The sequence below is a fragment of the Channa argus genome, chromosome 8, assembly GCF_033026475.1.
Source record: "Channa argus isolate prfri chromosome 8, Channa argus male v1.0, whole genome shotgun sequence".
Lineage (NCBI taxonomy): Eukaryota > Metazoa > Chordata > Actinopteri > Anabantiformes > Channidae > Channa > Channa argus.
In genome coordinates, this window is record NC_090204.1 from 24,853,884 (window position 1) to 24,878,525 (window position 24,642).

Here is a 24,642-nt window from a genome sequence, read left to right on the forward strand (position 1 = left end):
ATGGTGTGGGTGAGATTGTCATAACTCACAATAAGGCCATTAAAGGAATATTACTCGGAAAGGCTTTAGATGATGTGGGCTCAACTCTCCTACGAGGAGGCTCTGGCTGAGGGCTCCAGCCATTTCTCAGTGTTTTTTTCTCTTGCCTGCAGCTCGGAGAAAATGGGCTTCACTCGAGTAGCATCTCAAAAGGAAACGGAGCATCCTGTAATGTCATGCAGCTGTATAAGTAAGGCCTGAGAAAAACTCTCAGCAGCAACACGAGGAATCAAACATTTAATTTGAGCTTTATTTAGATGATGTACAGCTGATTGGATTTTCAGCATAACTAAAATTAGATGCATCATGTTGCATTACAGTTGTGATTACAAGTAATATTCTCTTCTCTTTCTCTTGTTTCAGGACAAAGGAGAGCACATTCCTCTACTCAGGAAAACAGTAATCACCAGGTGAAGGTGCAGAGCAATGAATAGAAAAGAGGCTTTGACAGCCCTCTCTGAAGTTCCCTACTCCCCTCTGGTGGTCAGCGTTGGCCATTGCAGCGTTCAGGAACAAAGGGAAGACAGATGAACAATGGGATCGACAGCAGAAAGCAGCAGCAGAGCCACAGAGCAGTAACACAGTCTGGTGCAAGTCCAGACGAAGTTGCTTCTGTGTATGTCGTCAGATATCCGAAAGTCAAATTCGGTTTGTAGTAATAAACTGTAGTTTATTTAAATTTACAGCTGCAGAGAATAAATGAAATAATCTGAAAAAACTAAACAAAGCAAAATATAATTCTTTACATATTAACTGTAGAAGTTAAATTTGTTGTCTAGGATATTTATACGTTTATTTCTAGTGAGCTGAAGTAAAGAAAAAAATGCAATTTGTGGGTCATAAAATCTCTAGCTACAAAAGTTTTGTGGTCACACATAACAAAGCTCATCCTCACACATTTACACTCTTCCTGCATCACAACATGCTAACATTAGCATATTAGCATCTCATTATGTGAACACACTTGTCACCTGACTGTTCACTACACTGATATTAAGATTGCAGACTTTGAATATATCAGTAGAAGGATGCTGAGGTTGGAGCTGCCAGGCAGGAGGTCTAGAGGAAGAGCAAAGAGGAGATTTATGGATGTAGTGAGGGAGGACATGAAGTTAGTTGGTGTGAGTTTAGAGGATGCAGAGGACAGAGTTAGATGGAGGCACATGATTTGCTGTGGAGACACCTGAAAGGGAACAGCCCAAAGGAAAAGAGGAAGAAGCAGCTAGTAATAATGCACATTTTATTACTGACAAGATTCAGGGTTTTACTCATTTTACAAATCTACTTTCCCTCAATCTGCCCTGGATTGTGAGGTAACACCAGCTCATAATCCAGCTCTAACTCCTCATATGGTTCTTTACCTGCGGGGGTCAGAGTCATTCAAGGTGCTCAACACCTGTACCTTAAATTCACCTGCAGTCAAGCTGGGTCCTCCAGGACCACACCCAGTCCTCGTCTCGCTCCACCTGCCAGCCTCAGGAAAAGCTCTTATGACATTTCTGTAGTGTGTGGACAAATTGATACAGTCATCACTGCAGTTACTTCAGATCACCAGGAAACAGTCAAACGTATTTAAATCTGCTCTGGATATAAACGGTAAGAGTTCTCAGCCTAAATGACTCTGCAACATATCAACACTTTACTTTCTCTTTTCCAATTTCCCTTCCCCGGCTTCTATAGATCTGCCATTAACAGATATCGTTGCTGTTTTTCACAGCTGTGTGTTATCATTTAGACTCATTGTTAGGAATGTAATTTTCCCCGTAATTTCACAGGATGTGGGCTGAATGTAATAGCATAGCTTGCATGTGAAGATTGGCTACACAGACTTGGTATCCCTGTGTATGTTATGTGTGTGTGTGTGTGTGTGCGTGAGAGAGATAGAAGCTCCCGGCTGATGAAAGAAGAAATGCTATAATTTATCTTCTGCCGTTATTACAGATTAAAATGGGCTGCTTCACATTCGTCACATTGATGATGGTCATGTTCAACTTGCTTATCTTTGTGAGTATGTTTCCACTTTGATTATGCCCTCAAATATGATAAGGAAGAGCTTGGGGATGTGGGTTCATTTGCTGTGTGAAATATTTACATGAAAAGTCGCCTGTGAAGTAGAAAACAAACCATAATACAATGTAACGGATAGAAAATCATTTCATCCTGCTCCTCAGTGCAAACAGATGATGCTCCTTTCACCTCCATTTTCTGCCCATCGTAGCAAATTTCCAGCTCATTAACTTCAAACGTTCTAATTTTAGCACCGGTGTGTTTGACTTAATGTTGGTAACTAACTGGGAAATGGAGAGAAACTTTGAAAGAGGGAAGCTGAATTCTCCCGCCAATTTAAGCCCACCTGAGCTCCCCGAGTCATTTTCAACACATTTCCCATTTCTGCCTGAGCGTTGCTGTCTGGTAAACCTGCTGCTGCAGCTCCAAAAGCCGCCACAGGCCACTGATTATGATGTCTCTTTGAAATGTGAGCAGAGCAGAATGATGAAGTGATTCTCTTTCGCTCATGAAGACGCCTGTGATTTAATACTGCTCAAACATCTCAGACTCTGCAGCTCAGTGATGCAACTTTATCATCTCATCGAAAGAGTAACAAAGATGCTGGCTTAGCACATTTATGTTTACAAGACAGGTCAATGTTGGTTTAGAAGATTCCCAAAGTTCCAAACAATATTAGGATGAGTTGGTATAATTCAACTTACAACAATTGTCAATGATCGTCATTAAAGCAAACAACATCTGGCACTGGAATCCTGGTCTCCGGTGGGAAAGTCCTGTGTCGTGCTAAACCATCAACCACCCTGTTACCTGCTTGGTGATTGTCATCAACATAATAATCATGTTACATCACAGAAATATTCCCCCATAGTTATTACTCTGTTCTGTCACTATTAACACGGCATCGCCTAAATACGAATCCCATGTTACCTCGTTATTTCTAAAGTACAATGATTTCTAATGTACAAGAAAGTGAGACTTCTGGCACAGAGTGAGCGTCTGCACTCTGCTGTGAGACAATCAAAGTGCTCTAAAAGCACAGGAAGTGATACGTGCTCTGTGTGGGCACATCACTGTTGGTGGACTGGGACTTAATTACACTGTCTGGTGCCAGAAATATGAGTTAATGCTCAACTGACATCTTGCTGATTTCAGGTCTTTCAAAGTGGCCACTTCTATTTCACTTGGCTCTTTTCTTATTTAGCTTCCTGTGCATTTTTCTCCATCATTTCCCCTTCTCTAACCTAAAAGGTTACATAACCACCTCCGTAGACACTGCTTCCACCTCCACCCATTTAAATGTGGATGCTGACACCTGTATATGGCACAACATCGTAGAGGTTAGTCAAATGGAAAAAACAGACAGTGTGCCAACTTTAATTATACTTATTATGATGGAGGCAGATTTGGAGCTTTTTGTATAAAATTTATCTAAGTGCACGTTGATGGCACTGAACAGGTTCAAAAATGGAAAAAGAAAGGCAGAAGTGAAAGGTGAGGAGGAGGCTAAACAAAGGAAGACTGAAGAGGAGGGTAGCAAAAAGATGAGAGCAGAAGGAAAGAGATAAAGAAAAGAAGTGAGAGATGATTTGCACATGGGAGACGTCAGTGTCTGACAGGAGCTGTGGAGTGTCGGGGGATAATGGGGAGAAGAGAGGAGCTCCCAGGCTGCAAATAGTCTGATGGAGCCTGTCAGACACTATAAGGTTTCAAACCTCTGCAAAGGAGGCAAGAAGAAGAAGAAATGACCCAGTATGAGCCGGGCAGGAGGTGAAAGGGTGGAAAAGGAAAGTGGGTCAGAGGCGAAGTGAGAGGATGTGACTTCCACACTGTGGAGTTACAAGCAGCTTGTACCAGTTCTGTGACGTTAAACTTCAATAAATGCACCTGAGCTTCTTCGTGAATAACAACTGTTCACTTTTTTATTGTAGAGAACGAGCTGCTGAAAAGATGAGGAAGGGGCTCAGAGAAGGGGCTTTTAATTACCTCACATGCAGAACCCCCTTTATTTAAAACAGGTTTATGTTGGAGACAGGCCTTTCATGCTAATGCTCTCACTAACATTGGTTTCTAATTAAGCAAGATGTCTCCCTGTTTTTAAGGTCTGCACTCAGTCTTGCTTTTATTGTAGCGATCACAGTGTTGCTGCTGAACATCAGCAGCTGCAGCTTAACACCAATTAAAACAACGGCGAAATCGAAATGACTGGACATGATGGGACATTTAAACGGTTTTAGACCTAAAAAATTCTTCAAACTTGCACAAAGCGGGCAGCTGTAAAGAATTTATCTACAGTACATAGAAAGTCTTTCATGACTTGTATTTTATTCAATACAATGTCCTATTTCAAGCACTAATCAGTGCTTCTGTAACCTGATGAAGACTTAAATGTCAGCGTCTCTTTGTTTGACACTTTTTTATAATATAGACAGAATGAAATACGATCAGGACTTTCAACAACATGTAAGTGAGTCAGTGAAAAAATAAGAAGAGTCGGGTAACGGTGGGTAAACTGTCAAAAGCAAATCAGTGTGAAAATATAAATGATATTCTACCTGTTTAAGCACATATCCATGTTAGGCAATCTGTACCACACTGACCCTCAAAGTCCAGGTCGTTTGACTGGTCTAATTGCTCATCTCCATGAAGGTACAGTATGCATGGAGCAGGATCGCTGCCTGTTCCTAAGCACAGACCTCCAGTCCTGTGAAGTCGCATGGTAACGATGTAAACATGCTCAGGACGGGGGAAGGTAGGACACGCAGAGTAGCTTTCTCTGGCACAGCAAGTCTTGTCAGACTGTAAAGCTGAAGCTGGCCTTTCTCGGATCCCAGTTACACACTTACTGACATTCATACTCGAAAGCTGCCCAGTACAACCAGCCTGACCTGTGGCCTCAGATCAGTGGTGTTGATGAGGCAGATTCTGGAGGCTCTGATTTTAGCAGCAGAGCTGAAAACCCAGAGCTGGCTTTAGCCACCGGCACAAAACGGTAACACCGAATGGAATTGTGTCCATTATGCTCGTGTGGCATGAGCGGGGAGATAAATGTGATCATGGAAAAGGGCAATCATTTAATTCAGAGAGTTAAAAGAGTTGTTGTTGCTCCATCTTGACACATAATGGGACGCCTGAGGCGGCACCTCTCCTACTCTCACAGGAGAAACCCTCCTCCCTGAATGCAGGGGCCAATATTCAAGTGTCACGATGTCACTTAGAGGTAATAGTGAGAGAGGCTCTGTGATGTAAGATGGCCTCGTATTTCCAAAACCTATTACCTGCTCAAGAGGAGCTGAGTTGATCTACAGCCAAGCAAACAGGTGATTGATGTTGACTCTGCGCAGTTAAGAGCTGATTGCGTCTTCCGGAAGACAAACTGCTCAGTGTCCCTCATGCAGAGTTTGCTGCACACATGCATGTTGACCATGTTTCTCTGGATCCTCCTGCAGCTGTGCGGCATGACCCTGATGGCCGTCGGGACCGTGGTCGGTGTGAATCGGAGCTCCTTGCTGCAGCTGCTGGGGCCGTTCTCCAGTCAAAGTGTGCAGTTCATAAACGTGGGCTTCTTCTGCATTGCTATTGGGGCCCTGCTGCTGGTGCTGTTGGGGCTACTGGGCTTCTGTGGAGCCCACAAGGAAAGCAGGTGTCTGCTGCTAACGGTAAACATATGAAAGTTTGTTCAGAGCATGAAGGGATCAATTGTGATATAATGGAAACAAAAACACGCTGTAGTAACAAAAAATATTCAATTTTGTAAAAAAAAAAAAAGAAGTCATGTCATTAAGTGGAAACTAATAACCAACTAATATGAAACAATTAATACTCCACTTGTACATTTGCATTAACACTGGATTAAATGAGTTGATGTGTAAAGTCGAAGCAGATGTTTGTAGAGATCAGAGACGTTTCAACTCTGCAGCATTATTCAGCCTTTCAACCTCTTTTAGCTCAGACTTTTGTGGCACATACACTATTTTGCCTGTGGTGCAGTGGTTAGCAGCCTCAGGTCACAGCAAGAATGTTCAGACCTGCCAGCAAACTTTGTATGTTTCCTTTGTGTCTGCACGGGTCCAAATCCTGTCAGCCCTCTGACAGACTGGGAAACCCAGCGTTTTCATAAAACAAGCTTTGATCAACCTGCTGTACATAATTAGACAATTGGGATCCATCCATTATAATGTGGATGCCTCACTCGGTGTCTCCCAGTAAGAATCAAACTATAACTAACTATAACTAATAATGTATGAGGTGCTGTCGCACCGAGCTGCTGCACAGTGTCACCCGTCCTTTGCGTTTGTATCTGGCACATCTGAAGCACAGCTGATATTCACATCTGCTGCAGCCATATCAGCAACAGCACCAGCCCCCGAACAGCACTTGTACATTATAACGCTCATTCGTGATCGAGCTAACTACCCCTCAGTCCGCTGCAGTGAATCTAACGAGGAGCACAGTCAGCACATTTCCCCCCCTAGACTCCCCATCATGTCCACATCTCCCATTGACTTGAATGATGACTGTGCAGCAGATCCTGCGAGCGACAGTGCGGGACTGAGTTCAGATCTGGCTCACATGCCAAACAGTCGCAACGGACGGAACATAAAGAATAGATGAGTTGACAGAAGACATTATTCAGGCTGTGTCCTCTTATTGTCCCTGTGAGTAATCAGCCGAGCTTTATGGACCGTCTGTGATTTGTACGTCAGAACAACAGCTGTGCAAGAGGACTCCAGATATTCCGACATGTTGGAGATGACAGTCATCAGATAGTTAGCTGCTTCGTGTTACGCTTTATGACTGTGAGTAGCTGAGAAAAACAAATATGGCTCCAGAAGCTTTGAGATGGCCTTTTATGCAAAGGTCAACCTGTGAGAGGAGCTGCATACATCTAGAGACGATCGTCACCAACAGTCATCAACAGTTTAAATGCTGCTGATGATTTAAGACTTTAGTTGTACTTTTTCTAACATGACTTTAGTTTTGCCTAAGCTCATTGATTTCAGCGTTATGACTTGTGGAAAGCCTAACAAAGAAGGGAGGTCCACACAGTAACCACTACAAAACAAAAACTCAAAAAAAAAACAAAAAACGTGGTATCAAATAAGCAAATCAGTAGCAAAGTGAGGGATGGACGCTGTGAAACCTTTGTCCTTTAACAAACAGAACCACGCTGGGCACCAACAAAGCACCAGCCTTTCAAAGGAGAGAGCAGGCGACATCCTGAACTCACCTTCACTGTGTGTGAGACGCTGATGTTCACCTTCTTTAACTGCAGAAAGGTACATTCAATTGACCACTGACTGGAAAAAAGCGTTAATGTGGAGTGAAGGATGAACTGACTGGTCAGAAGTCAAAGGTCAAGATCACAGAGGGCCCATGTCTGTTCATCCTTATGAACACAATATCACAGGATTATCTTAAGGCTTTTTTAATGATTAGAAACAAGCCTTCACTTGCAGATGACGCACATCTGTCCCATTTTTGTGAACACAATATCAGAGAATTGCATTGAGGAAATTTCTTGGATTTTTCACACAAGTATCCACCAGGACTCAAGCATGAACCGATTTTCGAGGTCACAAGGTGAATCCACTTCCATCGCATTCTCGTCATTGCTACAATTCTGGAGGCAAATTCAGCACCTCTGACACAAACGTCTACTTAGACTCACGGATGAATCCGGATAGATACACATGTAAACGGCAACTTGACTGGTTCATGGAGGCAAAGGACCCTGGTAATTCTAGTTATTGTATAAAAGTTATACATACGAGCAAAACTGTCCCGCAAAATACAACTAGATCAACGGCTTTCAGCTTGTGCCTTCAGGGGTCACCACAGTGGAAGCAGCTAAAAACAGCTAGTTAATGTGTTAGCATGGGGGGACGATTAGGGGCTATGGTGAAGATTATAAAGCCACAGAAGAACAGGTGACTTTTCTACAACAGTATGTATAATGTACCTAATACAAACCAACCCTGACCAAAGCTACGTTTGCTCGGTTTAGTGTGAGCAGTGGTGCGAAACCATCTCCCGAGTCTGTTCCATGACAGGATGGAAACCTACTGTCTGTGTGTTTTCAAGAGCTCAGTGTAACATACTATAAACATTTTTAGTGACATAATTTTGAAGTATTCGAAAGCTAAAACAACCAAAGGATTATTGTGTGCTGCACATTATTAGACACTTCATCCCCTGCTCTTCGCTCCTTGCAGTTCTCCTCCATCATTCTCATCATGTTCTTCGCTGAAGTGGCAGCAGCAGTCGTTGCTCGGCCTGCTCTTCATTTTTAAGTCACCTCTTTTTTTTCCTCGTCCTTTTCACTCTGTTTCCTTTGTCTCCATATTATTCTCCTCCCACACTCACATGAATTTTATCTCCATGTAAACCCTCCATTTTGGCGCCAGCCCTCATTGAATTACTGCTGTTATGCCCAGCTCACTACATTCGGCTACTTAATGAGACTGGGACAGCCCGGGGCTGTGTGTGCTGTCTCTCCCTTTGAGTAATTTATTACCGTGGAATATTAAAGCTAAAGCATTTTATATGCAGAGCAGCCTATTTACATATGTGCCCCCCTCTCTCTCACACACATGCCCCATTTCAATTTAGTGCCATGTAAAATAATTACAAAGACTCCAAATGAGGTGTAAAAGGAGGACGTTGAAGACGGGGATCTTAATAAAGAAAATGGAAAGTTGAGGTATTATTGAGTCAGAGGATATATCAGGTTCCAAGGAGCTGGAGAGGCAATCTAACCCAGATCCATCTGCAGCGCGGAGCTGCTGAATGGAGGCGACGCTCTGGGATTTTCATTTGTTTGTGTTTCTGTTGTTAGTGAACCAGCTGCTGGAGCTGCCTCCACACGCTGCAAAACACACCCGAGACCGACAGCAGCAGCACTGGCTGATTGTTCTAATGACTCACAGACAATGAACATTTTGTTAAGCTTTGGTTTTTCACCCAACATTGATTCCTAAACACTGTCACGTGTTTACACATTTTACTGCACCTTGACTACTACTGTGGTCCTACTGTCTGTACGATGCATCTGGTGTGACAGGCGTCATTATGTGTGAGAAAGACCTGCAAAAAATCTTAGGTCACTTGAGTCAACGTCAGCTGGATCTAAACTTATAAAAGGATAAAAATCTGGGGGTGTGGATAGAAAAAAAATGACAAAGAAATGAGTTTACTGGACCTTCGTTGACAGCTTTTCATCTGTGCTGACACACTAGCAGCATCTGATTGTCTGAATGAAATGTGCAAAATGCGTATTGTTGGAACCAGGTTTGGACCAATAAGAATGATGCAGGTTATATCAATATTTTAGTGCTTTTGGTGCTATTTTTATTTAAAATAAAAGCCATTGTAGATCCAACAACATTATAGGAATGAAGAGATTAAAGACTTTAAAACAGGTGTTTTTATAGGTAACTTGACTTGATTCACTGAAAAACAGGTTGCATTAGAAAACGGTTGTGGTTTATTTGCACGTCAGCATAATTTGTAGGAGATGTGGCCATTTGTAGCCAACATAGACCAACTCTAAAGGCTAATTTTTCATCCTGCAACTTCCAATACCTCATCTCAGTATAATGATGCATTATTATAGTTGCAGAAACAAAGCTTAATTGCTGCACGAGCAACAGAAGTGGCTGACTTTACAAAGGTCAGAGCAACCTGAGAAAAGTTACATCAGGGAAACATCTGTTTACTGGTTGAAGCAAAAACTGTTTTTGAGGGATTAATTACATTTATTTTATGTTAGACTACTTTATATGACATTCTAGTGATATATTATATTTACGTTTTATTTCTCATTTGCAGAAATAAATTATTTTTGGTTACCAAGACATTTTCACTGCACTAATGTTTCTTTGCATGGGTCAGGAAAACAAAGTACAAATAATTAGTTGACATTTATTGCAGAGTTTGTTTGCTGTCTCTCTCTCGGCCAATGGTGCTCAGGTGGTCTGGCTGAAATAAATCGGGGCCGTCTCTTCCCTGTCATTTACAAAAAGCAGAGATAACTAAGGCGAACAATGTGTAAACGGCACGTGGACACGACAGCGAGGTCTGATCTGTAGTTTGAAGCTCAGCGAAATGCGAGACATAACTCAGAAGAGATCTCAGATATCGCTTAGATATCGCTTAGAGTCAATCTGTTGGCTTCAGCATCATCTGCTCATTACAAACACAAAGGACATTGTCAGGTCCATCACGGATATGAGTGTGTGACAGTGGATGTTCGTCCCCTGCTTTTGATAAGACTCAGCAAACACAACGGCATTAGAATAATGAATATGGTCACTATACACCTAATATGCATTTTAGTTATATTTATATTTATATAACTGCCTGTGTCAATAAGTGAGAGCATGACACGCAGACAATGAAGGGAGACCATAAATAAAGCCTTGATCTAGTCTCATCTACTTACCTGCAGCATAAATCTACCTTATGGTCGCCCGACCTCTGCAGCTCATCTAACCAAAGAGCCAATAACCTTCAGATGGTCGGAATAACTGAGATTTAATAAGCAATTTCAGCAGGTATTATGAGAGGCCGCCAGTGGTCATGGTTGTTCTTTCTCTCCCAAGTGATTCAGAAGTGACCGGGGCGAGGATTTATTACAGGGGCTGATGCAGACTTGCACACAGTGAATTAACCAAACAGATGCCATGTGGCATTTAAAGAAATGGTGACTACATGTGCGTGCAGCAAAGGAATTCACTCTTAATATATAATCCAATACACCCTCGGGTTTTAATATTTCACTGGCAATTTAGATGATTAACTCCAATTACTTCTGCTTTAAAATTGCACTAATCAATATTTTTAGGCTGACATGGTTAAAGACAAAGGGCTTCACAGGGCCTCATCACGAGCTGTGCATCTCTCTGCTGAACTGGTTGGTTACTCTAGTCTGAAACTTACCATGTTAGTTCAGTGTGAATGTTACCAACAAGCACCGATCAGCAGCACAGCTGTACCAACCTTCATGTTACTATAGCTGTTAATAAAGGAGCCTTAGCACGGACTGGTTGACCCTCGTGATTGTAAGCACAACATTATTTCTGTTTCCACTCTGATCTGCTTTTTACCAAGTCCTGAGGGAAATATCCTCCGATGCTCCGATAGCAAACAGCAGACAGATAAAGCTATTAGGAAGCAGGTGTACATTGCCTTTTTAGGACTTTTATTAAGTAAAAGTTACGCTTCAAAAGCAGTGAAAGCGAGGAGTCTAAAAAAGATGTGGGACATATGGTTAGTTGTCGGTTTACAGCATGGATTCACTCAGGCCATGCACCTCTGTTGTTGTCCAGAAACTATTAAAAACGCATCAGTCAGATGCTGCTCCACTAGATGACATATTTCTTTATTCCAAAACCGTTGACCTTTAGGTTTTTAACAAACATAGCAACAAATCGACTCAGTACTTCCTTGTATGTTGGTCGGTGAACTGCACATGCAGATTCCTAATAGCGTGGACGACATTTTAAAGGATCCTGCTTTTTGAACTGGTATGTCTGGCTGACGCGTTTTAAAATAGTTTCTGGTCATGAACAGAGGTCTATCGTAACAACGAACAAGCAAATAAAGACCAAAGGCCGAAACTAACCACACAGGAGCGGAAAAGATTCAGTACTGGCATAAACAAACTCTATGGGGATTGTGGTGAGTATGATGATTTAATATCCTTTAAATGTGTTTTAAGCAGGAAAATAAGGATCTGAGCCACTGTGAGGTTTGGTGACTGAGACAGAGCACGGGAGTTGGGTTTTCCCAGTACTGTACATGTAGGATCCCAGTATGATTATAAAAAAACAGCAATGCATGAAACAGAACAGAACAGAACAAAAAGGCCACAATGACCCCAGCACAAACCTCCCAGTCCAGGTCATCTCTGGGACTGTGTTTTATGATACGTGACCCTGAAACCATTTGGGGGCACGAAAGTGTGACCACAAAGCAACACCACAGAGGAGTAGGACTGAATGACTCCCAGAAGAGCTCAGGGAGTTATGAGCACACGAGTAATTCTGTTTGATAACTTCCTCAAAGAAAGAAAAAAAAAATGCATATGTTGAATTCTCTAGTAGATGTCACACTCCAAACAGACTCAACTGCTGCAAAAGTATCAGTCCCAGAGCCACGTTCCTTTGCTGCTCAGCTCTGTTCGCTCTAAATCACTTACTTGCACCTAATTCCCTTGACACTGCAATAAGTTCCGGTAACTGTTCTTGGTCGCACGGAGGAATGTTGCATTAGAGTTATTAGGCCTGAACAGTGGATGACTGGCGTAATTGAGTGTGCATAATAATTCACATTTATATTCCCCAAATTAACAGTCGAGTTAATTTCCTACAGCAACAAGAAGTCAATAACACATGCAGATGAAGATTTGTACCGTGTGTGTAGAAGGTGTTCACTCTGCTGTATTGACAGATGAGTTATCGCCCCCTGCTTCACTGTGCTGTGTGTAGACTCTGTGTCCACACTCTGTGTCCCGCCTGTCCAGTGTGTGTGTGTGTGTGTGTGTGTGTGTGTACGGGTCCATATCAGTGGGTAAGCATGTGAGGGAGTGTGTGTTTAACGGGATGTAGCGAAGCGCGGAGCCGAGTGACGGTGATGAATTAGCTGGCTGGTAATAACCCTCCCTGATCTCAGCCGCTCTCCCAGCTTCTTGGGGGGCACTTTTAATTATGGCATGTATCCCAGCATCCCTTTGGGCATCTTGTACACCTGCCCCCCTTCACACATACACACTACATGCACGCATTGAAAAAGAAAACAAAACACACACACACGTCTAAAAAACCCATAGCTGCATGTGGCCACGAGCGCACACAGCAACCCACACACCATCCCTCCTCATCAAATGGCTTTCTGACTGTGTGCGATGGGATTATTAATCAAAATGTTAAAAAAAAAAACATACTGGGGAAGGAAGCAGGAGGAGGTGATGGTGAAAGAAAACTAACCTCTGTGTAACAAAGGACTCTCACTGGCCTGCAACCTGCCTTTTCCACACCTTGGATAAACATGAATATCAGCCAAAATGTGGTCTGAGCAAAGCCATCAGGAGCATCAATATATATGTAAATGTCCCCACGTTTACGAGAAAAAAAAGAAGAAGAAGAATGGAGAGTAATGGTTTGGTCATGTTTTGATTTATTTTCATTTTTTCCAGGTGCCAGCTCCGGGCTGTTTATTTCCCAGGTGCTTTGTGTGAGAAGATTTATTTAATTTCTGATGAATAGGTGACTCCCACAGAATTACTTTTCATGCCCATGAAATCAGCTTCACTGTTTTATTTTCTCATGCTGCCATGGTGTGTGTGTGTGTGTGTGTGTGTGTGTGTGTGTGTGTGTGTGTGAGACTGCTCCACTTTGACAGTAAAAGCTCTGCGATGGAGGGATGTGCTTTTACGCTCATTCACCGCAGTGTATTTGCATATGTAGTTCCCTCATTTGCATAATGTGTGTGGAGCAACGCGCTGTTTGGAAACGAAGGACCGTTTTTGACAGTGTAGTCCTGTTTGAAGAATGGGGAGATTTCCACAATGTGAAATCTGTTTTGGGGAGTGTGGGCATTTGTGGACATTGGTGCGTGGGGACAATTTTATAAGTACAGAAAAACACAGTCGGACTGTTCTGGGGAAATTGAGGTGCAGTTTTAAAAAAAGAAACAGTGGCACATATTTGTCAGATACATTTTGGATGCTTTTATTTTACCAAAATAAAGAATTAGGGCACTTAAAAATGGGGCCTTTGTGGAAAAAGAACTAAGACAAATCTTCCAAAGGGGAGACATTTTAGAATGTGAGGACATGACAAAAGTGAGACATTTTTTTGTCAACTATTTGCAAGGGAAGACACCTCAAGTGGTAGATGTTCTGCTTTTTAACACTCAAAGTGCTTCACACTGCTTCTCATTCACACATTCACACTCACGGTGATGGGGGACTAAGTTGGGGGTTCAGTATCTTGTTCAAGGACACTTTGACATGTGACCCGAGGAGCCGGGGACTGAAGCAACTCGGGTATTGGGAACTGGGGCACTGCTGGACGACCGTTCTACCTCCTGTGCAACAGTCGCCCTGTTTAAGACGAATGAAGTGAGTGAGGTAAAGTTATGGCACTGATGCTGTGCTCACTAAAATCTGGAACAGCACCATGACAGAGGTACAGTATCTGTCAAGTCCTGCACTTTGTCCACTGTGTAACCTGATCGTTTTCCACATAACATCAGATTTTTCACTCATTTTTAACTTGTTGCAGCTACTGTAAGTTGTATCAGCTCTTCTCCATCATCTCTCTCACGACTCGTCTGTGGTGCATGTAGTTACGCGCGCTCCCCTTTTGTTACAGTGAACACGTTTAGAATCATTGTAGTATAGAAAATGCACAGTTAACGTGGGTTTATTGGTTACATTTATTCCCTAAAGGCTCCTACATGCTATGGACAGAGACACATGCGCCACCTTTGTGCAGTGTCAATGACAGCGTGCACACACTTGCACAAGTTGTGCTCTCGTTTGTGCATAAGCTGTTGTTGCTGTTTGAGGCTGTGAGTCTGCAGCAGTGGACGTGACCTGACTTCTACTCGCTCTTATTTTCTTCTAATCCTTATAAATATGATGGTTACAAGATTACAGAGGTGCTTTCAAAGTAGGACAAGGACATGGTTGGATCAGGGTTCCCACAGACCAAAGAGCTGGTCACTGGGATCAGGAGACTGGTCACAAACAGTAAATTACTGTGGGCTTTTGTGGGTGTCTGCTGTAAGAAGGAGGCCTCATGTCCTGCTTTGTCCCTCACTGAGCTGAAAACCCAACAGAAGCTCAAATCTACACTGGTCAAACGTATCTGTGGGGTCAACTCGGCCAACCTGCACCCAATAGCCTCAAGGTAGCTCAGGGAGCATCCATCTTGTATCTTACTTCACTAAATGAAAAGAATTTAACAATGGTCAGGTTTACATTTGTAAAATATAAAAAGCAGTCAGACCTTGGGTCGAACAAAAAGCATGTTTTTGCTCATGGTATTGACCCGAGCCAAGCCGCTTGCAGCTGAAGGTTATGTCTGTGAATCCTAAAAACGCCACCATGGTTACTCGATTGGATGGAGACTCCATTATTGATGGCTTTCAATCACTTGCTTTGCACACGGTCAGTAAATGCAACACGGTAAACACTGGTCTTTTCTGAATGGAGCATCAGCTCAAATGAAAAGCTGATCTCTGATCATCAGGCAGCAGTGAGGTTTCTGTTAAGCTACACGTCTATTGAGACTTTAAGAAGCAGCAGCAAAGATCTACAATATATTTATGAAAGCAAACATTATGTGAGGAACTGATGAGCGTGTGTTTTCATGCCTCTGACAGCTGAGGTGCTGCGGCTTCACCAACTACACAGACTTTGTGGGCTCCACGTTTGAAAAGGAGAACGGAGGCGTCCTGCCGTCCAGCTGCTGCAGGACCAACAGTACCACCTGCAGCCGGGACGACGCGGCGCTCAGCGGTGTGCAGGTGAGAGGAGGCACCACGGGCAACTTTTAACCTAAGCACAAGCATTTTACCTTAACGGTCTTAAGGTCCATCTAGTGCAGTAATGCTCCTGACAAACAGTTTCTCTGCAACCAGCCTGTTTGAGCGCCAACATTTGATAATGACTTCAGCTCAGGCTGGTGGTGCTGTCGATTAGTTCAGTCAAACTGGAATCGCTAGTGGCACTAAAGGAGGAGTCAAAGCATCATATAAGGCGAGTTAATGCGTGAATGTGTCCACAGGGCTGCTGTAAGCTCATCCTGCAGATCATTAAAGACCACGGCAACATCATGGGAAGTGTCGCAGCAGGAATTGGCCTCTTAGAGGTAAAATAACATGAGCGGGAAACGATTTATATTTGCTGAAAATCCCCAATAAAGCACCTAAAGCTCCTCATGCTGATGATAGAGGTAGAACAGTCTAATACAATCTAATTACTCAAACATCATAGACGTCGGGCATCAACGTGTTCACCCAACCACCTTTACTTCTTATTTTTTTGGCAACATTGAATCATGGTTGATTTAATTTGGCTTTTTCCTTTTTGCACTGGTGACTCCTTCAAATCGTCAGTAGGACTGAGGTCCAATTGTTCGTGATCCCTTGTGTGTAGTTTCAGCTGTTCTGGGCAGGTTTACACCTTCATTGTCCATAACAGTGGACTTAACTTTGCTCTGAGATATGATGAGGAGTCAGAGTTTTAGGAGCATTAGAAAAGAGTCAGCCTGGATTTAAGTAAAAAATACAGTAATAATATTATTAATAATAACAACGTCATAACAAGCAAACTTTGTATTCTTTCTCAGATTGCATCAGTGACTGTATCCATGTACCTGTACTGCCACCTGGACAACACAATAGGTTGAGAGTCCTTCAGAAAAACCGGCCCGACACAGACGGATGTTATGTTTTGTAATTTTTATGCTATGGAACAACTTCATGTTCGTGTTCAAACTGTCCTATTTTCTTTATCCTTCTAAGAAAATGTCCAGTTTTGCTACGAAATGCTTATAGCCAGTAAACACTTCTGTGTGATACTTAATGAGTTTGCTGTTTTACCAAGGTTACAATAACAATCCATGTTTATTTCTAGGGGTCTTTCAGATTGAACCAGAAAAGAAAAGAAAAGTACAGGACACCACTTTGAGAAACACATGGCATAATTCCCTTTGTCCTTAGCACATCTTCTTTTGTAGAGACCATCTTCTTCCTTTAGAACTTCCATGAGTTCTTCTTTAGCCTTAGACTGTCTTTATGTCTTAATAAGGCCGTTCCCAATCAGATGTTTTCCACAATGAAGGGCCTGATGAATAAAACCATTCATGATCCCATCAGTTCTGAAACTATCACCATTTTCAACTGATCTTCTGTTTAATATTTGAGAGCTTTTTCACATTGTCTGAAAAGTGGTTTCTTGGCTTCTATCCTTTCACGACAGTCGTTCCTGATCAAGCTGCTTTGGGCAGTGGAAGGATCGACTTATCCACATGGAGCTGCCAGATGCTGAGCCAGTCTTTTAAAAGAGAAACTATGCTAAACTTGGTCTTCTACTCTTATATCTAGAGACTTGAAGACATGCTAAGTAAAAGAGGGGTCCCACTAAATACTTTGAAGCGTTTTTTTCCCCCCAATAAGTTTCAGACGTACTTCCTCTATCGTCTTGTTGTAATAGAAGAAAGTGACTGTGACGTGTGTGTATATGGTTGTTGCAGCATTGCTAAAACAAGTCCTCTGATGTGACCTAAACCTCAGCACTAGTACATTTTTCATAACAGTCTTCATTGTTGATTCAGTGACACGAAGCCTGTTCTGCACTGGAGGCCGAGCACGTAAAAAAAAAAAAAAAAAAAAAAAAAAAAAAAAGCAGCAGAGCTCTTTTGTCCTGTGCACTGCTCAACGTTCCATCTCCCGCCCTTGAAGGTTGCAGACATTGTGACGCGGCGCTGAGTAAATATTGACCAATAAAAAGGTCTCACAACAGACAGGAGGTGAAATCATGTTCAGCTATGCTGCTTCTGAATTACAGCTGCTCGAGATGAGGTGTTATTCAACTGGTTTTGCACAAGAAAAAATTTTAATGAGGAAGCTATTCTAATAAAAAGCTCATTTGAATTTGTAATTTGAGAGAGAATGACAGGGAGACAAGGTGAGCACAAAGAGAATAAAGGAGAAGAAAAGAAACACAAAAGAGCTGATGCCAAAAGTGTAACAACACAAATTCAATATGTGCTGGGATATTGTAAATCACATTATACTTATTAAACAAACGCAGCTGCCTACTGTAATTACTTCGCTTGACACTGGACCTTTTCTCATTACCTTCTTTTATGTAACAGATTGTTTCCTGTCAGCCTACACATGGTTTGGCCCATTGTCAATATTCCCTCTTCAGTTTTGAATGTTAGGACATTGTTTTTTTGAAGCATTATGTTGTTACGCGTCCGTGCCGGCATCTGTACGATTCTCGCGAAGGCGGCATCGCAGAAACCTTGAAGGGATTTTCTCATATGGCACAAATATCCACAAGGACTCAAGTGAGCGGACTATATTTGGAAGGTTAAAAGTAAAAATCACTGTCTGGTACATTAACCATGAGCAAGAAAAGCAAGTAACAAGCAAAGAGGTTTTCTACTTTCAGATATTGATCCTGAACTTCATTTCTGTACTGTTCTGTTTGTATTCAGCCCCTTGAGTCAATCCTTTGTAAAAAAAACATTATCGCTACAATTCCAGCTGCAAGTCTTTTGGGCTTTGTCTCTACCAGCTTTGTACAACTAGAAGATGAAACTTTTGCACATTCTTCTTTGCAAAATAGCTCAATCTTAGTCAGACTGGATGGAGAGCGTCTGAACAGCAACGTTCATGTCCTGCCACAGATTCTCAGTTGGATTTAGGTCTGGACTTTGACTGGACCATTCGAACACATGAATATGCTTTGATCCAAACCATTCCATTGTAGGTCTGGCTGTCGTCCTGGTGGAAGGTGAACCTCCTCCCCAGTCTCAAGACTTTTGCAGACTCAAAGGTTTTCTTCTAAGATTGTCCTGTATGTGGCTCCATCCATCTTCCCATCAACCCTGACCAGCTTCCCTGTCCCTGCTGAAGAAAAGCATCCTCACAACATGATGCTGCCACCACCACGTTTCACGGTGGGGATGGTGTGTTCATGGTGATGTGCAGTGTTGGGTTTTAGCCACACGTAGCCTTTTGTATTTAGGCCAAAAAGTTAAATTTTGGTCTCATCTGACCAGAGCACCTTCTTCCACAGGGGGGCTGTTCCCCCACATGGTTTGTGGGGACTTCTTATGTCTTTGTTTTTGACATTCTTCCATAAAGCCAAGATTTGTGGAGTGGACGACTATTAGTTGTCCTGTGGATAGATTCTCCCACCTGAGCTGTGGATCTCTGCAGCTCCTCCAGAGTCACCATGGGCCTCTTGGCTGCTTCTCTGATTAATGCTCTGCTTGCCCGGCCTGTCAGTGTAGGTGGACGACCACGTAGGTTTGCACTTGTGCCACAGTCTTTCCATCTTAGGATGATAGATTGTACAGTGCTGTGAGATTTTCAAACCCGGCTTTAAACTTCTCCACAACCATTTATCATTTTTGCTTCCACTAAGATGCATAAAATCCAATAAAATACGTTTGTGGTTGCGACGTGACAAAATGTGGAAAAGTTCAAAGGGTATAAATACTTTTGCAACGCGCTGTAGAATATAGAAAAGACAGGCCGTTGCTAAGGAGATACAACAAAACTGATGCTCAGTGAGGACTGTGGTATTAGAGGAAAACATTTTGGCCATTATGAGCCGATTGTTCATTTCATGTGACCATTTCTTACGGTTACTAAACCAGCACAAATGGTGTTTTGCAACTAAAGGTTGATTAAAGGGAGACGCTAAAAGACAAAGCAGGACACTCTTCAGCCCGGTTATGATTTAGAGTTAAATCTATCACCATCTCAGTGCTGCTGAGCCCGTGTTTAACAAAGACCCCCAGCGTACGCGCATCAATCAATATTCCATCTACATCTCAGTCGCCCAGTGAATCAAAATGCTTGATAGGTCAAAAGCGACATTTAACACACAAACCAGAAATTTCTGACAACTACAGGTGTGAAGCTGGTTGGTGTGTGTGTGTGTGTGTGTGTGTGTGTGTGTGTGTGTGTGTGTGTGTGTGTGTGTGTGTGGCACACGTAAACACACTGTAAACACACTGTAAACACACTGTTATTAAACAGAATACACCTACATTACAAATTAGCTCAGAAGGTGGAAAATTATCTTGAAAACAATAAAAATCAAATACACAACTTAAGGATAATATTTAGACTTTGGCAAAGTACATTAACAAATGAACACAAAGTAAATCCCTGGTTCTCAAAGTCAATGAAGCCACGTTTGTCCTTGGTCAAATAAAGGGGCGGCCGAAACCCACTGGGCCCCGAGGATTTGCATACATTTCCTTGGCTGCGTGCTTCTCTCTCACTGTTGCTTCACCTAATGCTCTCCTGGGAAATCTGCCAGTAGCACAAGGCCAAGACAAACTGAGGAATCTATACAAAAATCTAAGCTCAGGATAACTGCAAGATAATAGCCTAATAATAATAATAATAATAATAATGATAATAGCCCCCTTGTGTAAGAATTATGTAAACAGCATATGCTAGAGCCTCAAAGAGGAACAAGCAGAACCAAACTTCAGTAAAAAACATCTTTATTTACTCAATAAAAGGAATTCATACATGTCAAACTGCATCTCAATCTCAAAACGTCCACGAATTCTCATTGTCAGTCAAATAAGTTTCTGCATTGTTCAAATTTTGCCACAGCATTAAACCGTTGCAACTATATTGCTGAGAAGAAATGATTCAGTTTTACCCTCTTAATTTAACACAGACAGCATGAGAAAAATACAGAAAAAAGAAAAAAAAATACAGAAGAATTAAAGACATAAAAAAAAAAGACATTCTAGGACAAAGATGAAGTGAATTAACGTGAGATGTCTAGAGCTCAAATATGCATCTAGTCAGTGAAGACACGAGCTGTAACACTGCTTTGAAGTGGTTCTGTCTGATGGGATGATCTGACAGCACAGTAAATATGTGGTTGTCTGAACACACAACTGCTCCCATCAAAGATCAAATGACTCTTACTGGAAGGAGGGAGCTGCACTCATTTAGTGCCAAACAGCTCAGCAGGTGACGACCACAGCGTCTCCTCATACTCACATAAAAACGCTGATAATTTAGGTAAAAAAGTCCAAAATGGGGTTTTAGTGGTTCTGATTTGGGAAGATTTTAAGCATTTAGTCAGTGTATCAATTCATAAATGGTTTATGACACTGCAGTGTAGCTCCAAGCTCTTCTTCACCAGTTTAATTCCTCACATCAAAAAATCCATAACTACTTTATGAATAGATCATGGACCAGTGATATTATAGTATGTTAGGATTTGTTCGTGTAAACCACATCAGGTTTTACTAAATTGTCCTCGAAGTCTTCAAAGATCTATTAGTTGTTTAAACCTCAGATGCTTTACTGAGGGAGATGGCAAAAACCTCCGCAAACCATTTATATAGTGTTTATACAATACTGATAATTGTTAGCATTAATGTTTGATGTCAGCTGTACAAAATTAAACTACATTAACTGAAGAAAACATCAGTATGTGTGAGTAAATATGACTTAAGAGACCTGGATTTTACAAGACTAAGCTAATTTTCAGAGCCTGAAACATAATGTTAACTCAACAAATCCTAACAAATTATTTTAAAGTTCAACATGAGATTCACAAAAAAAAAGTCCAAGTAACAAGGAAAACTCCTTAGTTTTAAATATACTTTAGTTGTGCTTGTGAAATAAAAGGACCTAATATAATAGCAGCTATAATTACACTTCTGTCTACATATCACACCATGATATTTGGATTTGTTGATTATGCTAATATTTTAGGAAAATTAAAGAAAACAGTACCACAAACAAAAAATAAGGCAAATAAATGAACACAGACATGAGGTATGAATCCAGAGAATGTGTTTTGCTGTGTGTTGTGGAATTTTAACGTATTGTCGTATGACTGATGACAATTGTTGCTTTTGGTGTTAAACACATGTGCATTGATGAGACGGGCACTTTAGATATTTAGATATGAAACCAATAACACTGCATTGAAGAAAATACAATTCCTAGATAGTTTCCCAAACGAAAAGCAAGTAAGCAAGAAAAAAAAAAAAGATTTTAAACAATATTTTTAAATATTTTTAAATATTGAATTGTGTGTGTTTCTTAGTGTTAATGAAGAGCTGGTTGGCTTTTGAAACAGCTTAATACTAGCGTTGATTTAATGATGAGGATGGTAATTAGTTCTCACAGTCTGATAAAGTAGTGAAGACCAACACAAACACATTTAGTGGAAAGCAACACTATCAACAGCAGACACACAATGACTTACAGCATTTCTGCCTTTGCTTTGTTGCTCTTTGGAGTGGATGCTGTTAAAATTCATATTTCATCAAATTTCTATCTCTCAGCCACCATTTAGTTTCCCTCATGAAACCTGATCCAAGGCAACTGACCAAAGCGGTCAACAACAGTAAAAGCCCACAGGGCTGTGATCAACTCTTTTACTCACACTCAACATTTAATGCTTAAAAATATGTCGACCCTTTTCACTTTGTCAAAAAATATATAGGCATGTATATACACTTTTGTCCATCATCTTTAAATGTTAGGCTTCAAAAACGAAAAAACAACCCACATTGCTCTTGATAAAAGTGGATTAAATCAAGCAAAGAAACTCCTTTTTGACCGATAAGCGTAAAATAAATAAAGATAAGTTAAAGTATGTACAAGATGGACAAAGCACTCAGTAGTAATCAAAGACAAAATGCCATTGTACCATTTTTGTCAAGAAGTTACAGCTCAAGTTGAAATTAAAGACCATGATCGTCCGGCAGTTGTCATGGAAACCATCAAAGACACGCTGAGAGTTGTAGACTGTTTTGGTTGTGCAGTCATATTTAACCAAAACTGGTTTAAGTGTCACCGTTTGTCCTCAAACAGTCGGACGGGTTTAGTAGTGCAGCTTTGCAGCTTGTAGTGTTTTTCACGCTTTTGTTTAAAAAAGAAAAACTACATTTCCCAGGAGTCTTCTGTAATGAGTAGGAAAAGGCAGCTTTGTAGTTTTAGGTTCCAGGCTGCATTATTAGTGGTTGTTGGTGGATAGAGCAGAACAAGGGTTAGAGTCTAGCCTGGTTAAAGTGTGTGTGTGTGTGTGTGTGTGTGTGTGTGTGTGTGTGTGTGTGTGTGTGTGTGTGTGTGTGTGTGTGTGTGTGTGTGTCATCAGGTCTAAATCTGCTCCACCGGTGGTCCCTCTTCTTTGGGCGGAGGCTCTAAGTGAATGGGAGTGACACTGGCTGGTTTCTTCACACTGGTCATGAGACAAAGATGGAAAGAAAGGAAGACAGACATTTGTAAAAGAAAGGAAGAAAGTGTTTGTTGTGTTTGCTGCTGGGGATGGAAACTGCTTTGGGGGTTTTAATCTCATTTTGTTTCTTAATGAAAAAGACACTTTGATTTTCACCCATGACAGGAATAAAGACATATCAAGAAGCCAGAGCGAGAGCCACAAGGAAACTGCAGCCATTCAACTTGTTAGACGGTGTTGGACAGCTGTAAATAAGTAAATAAGACAGTCTGAAAATAGAAGACAGGATTTTCATGGTCTGCTCACTCCTCCTCATGTGGTAATAAATGTACGCTTGCAGCCCATCATGAGACATGAAGCAAAAACATTCCTTGAGTAAAAGCCATCTCTTCTCAAAAGCACCGTTTCATAGTTTAGACATTGTTTCATTCCCCCATTTTATGTGTGTGTGAAAACACACTTCACATTCCCATCAATTCAGCACAGTTAATAACAGTTGATGCGTCGCTCACATTTTACAGATTCAAAGTGAACCACGTGCTCCTGCTTTATATTCCCACTCCTCTAACTCTGTCTGAGCTCTGAGAAAACCTGCAGAGCCCAGCAGAACACTGTGACAGAGGATCGCAGCTGCTAAGTATCATGATACAAGTTGAATAAGCCAAGAGTTGCACTGATAATTAGCTACTGACAGCAAGTAGATCAATGCAGCAGCACGTTACATGTTTTCATGCTCCCAACCCTATAGGAGTTTCTTACAGTGTGTACAGGCTCATCTGCACAGTAAAAAGCAGATACACACTCTTTTCTGTTCATTGAAAGGTTGTGAAAGTGCAGCCTACACGTTTGGACTGCACACAGATGAGTACAGTATAAGTATAATTCAAGCTTTACTTACGAGTAGGGGGAGATTGGCACAGCCACTACCAGAACGTGATTCCTTTTTCTGAAAAGCCGCCATAGGCCTCTGTGGTTTCCTCGTAGGTCCAGGTCCCAAACATGCAGGCACTGAACAGAAGATACAGAGAAACATGCGGCTGCATAAGCTTAATCTCTCAGCACCAGTTTGCACACGTTTCATGAGCTTTTCTGTGCCATGATGAAGACAAGACATTGAAGGAAAAGCACGAAACAGTGATTACGAACAGAGACAAAAAAACATTAATGTGTCTCTCGTTGCTTTTTCTTAACCGCTCTTTGTTTCTACTAACAAACATTATGGTTGTAATAAAGCCTCGTCACCTTAGCGAGCTCGGTCCAGGTGGAAGTGTCAGTTTCTGTTTCCATCTTGGTGAACATGACGTAGATCTTCCCTTCAGTGTCTGGCACGAACGAGTCATCACACGGATTCTTAGAATGGTCCAGCACCTCTGCTTCCCTGGAATCCCACACACACACAAAATTAAAAAAACAAAACCATTTTCTGCAGTTTTTCCACAATCAACAAAATATCTGACTCACTTGAGCAAGTTTTGGATCTCCACTTCGTACGCATCTTTCTTTAAGCTGTGAAACACAAGAGCACCGGGACTGTTACCAGCTACCAACAGGAAAGCAGATCAATGCAGCAGGACATGACATGTTTTCATGCTCCCAAACCACATTGCTTTTCAGAC

General features: G+C 41.7%; 2 protein-coding genes across 3 annotated transcripts in view; one reads left to right on the top strand and one right to left on the bottom strand.

Moving 5' to 3' along the window:
* Positions 1 to 354: 354 nt before the first annotated feature.
* pomgnt1 (protein O-linked mannose N-acetylglucosaminyltransferase 1 (beta 1,2-)) overlaps positions 355 to 24,642 on the bottom strand; it is a 35,064-nt gene continuing 10,776 nt past the window's right edge. Inside the window, exons 19-22 of one of the 2 annotated variants that reach the window (XM_067513804.1) lie at positions 24,488 to 24,532; positions 24,269 to 24,404; positions 23,925 to 24,034; positions 355 to 1,538 (exon numbers count right to left, since the gene is read on the bottom strand). In XM_067513804.1, coding sequence (XP_067369905.1) covers positions 1,397 to 1,538; positions 23,925 to 24,034; positions 24,269 to 24,404; positions 24,488 to 24,532 — 433 coding nt within the window. In that variant the 3' untranslated portion in view covers positions 355 to 1,396. Of the gene's footprint in view, positions 1,539 to 20,298; positions 23,030 to 23,924; positions 24,035 to 24,268; positions 24,405 to 24,487; positions 24,533 to 24,642 lie in introns of those variants that run through there. The other variant, XM_067513805.1, reaches the window with a different exon arrangement.
* Positions 1,750 to 17,418, top strand: LOC137131830 (tetraspanin-1). Its single transcript, XM_067513628.1, has 5 exons — positions 1,750 to 2,043; positions 5,496 to 5,705; positions 8,262 to 8,312; positions 15,439 to 15,582; positions 15,843 to 17,418. Exons 1-5 carry the CDS (start codon positions 1,987 to 1,989, stop codon positions 15,933 to 15,935), a joined length of 555 nt encoding a protein of 184 aa, XP_067369729.1. The 5' UTR covers positions 1,750 to 1,986; the 3' UTR covers positions 15,936 to 17,418.

Excerpts from the sequence above, each read along its gene's own strand:
- LOC137131830 (XM_067513628.1), top strand. The coding sequence starts at position 1,987 with ATGGGCTGCTTCACATTCGTCACATTGATGATGGTCATGTTCAACTTG. Across the intron at positions 8,313-15,438 it reads CTGAAGTGGCAGCAGCAGTC|CTGAGGTGCTGCGGCTTCAC; the intron begins GTTGCTCGGCCT and ends TGCCTCTGACAG. Across the intron at positions 15,583-15,842 it reads CGGCGCTCAGCGGTGTGCAG|GGCTGCTGTAAGCTCATCCT; the intron begins GTGAGAGGAGGC and ends ATGTGTCCACAG.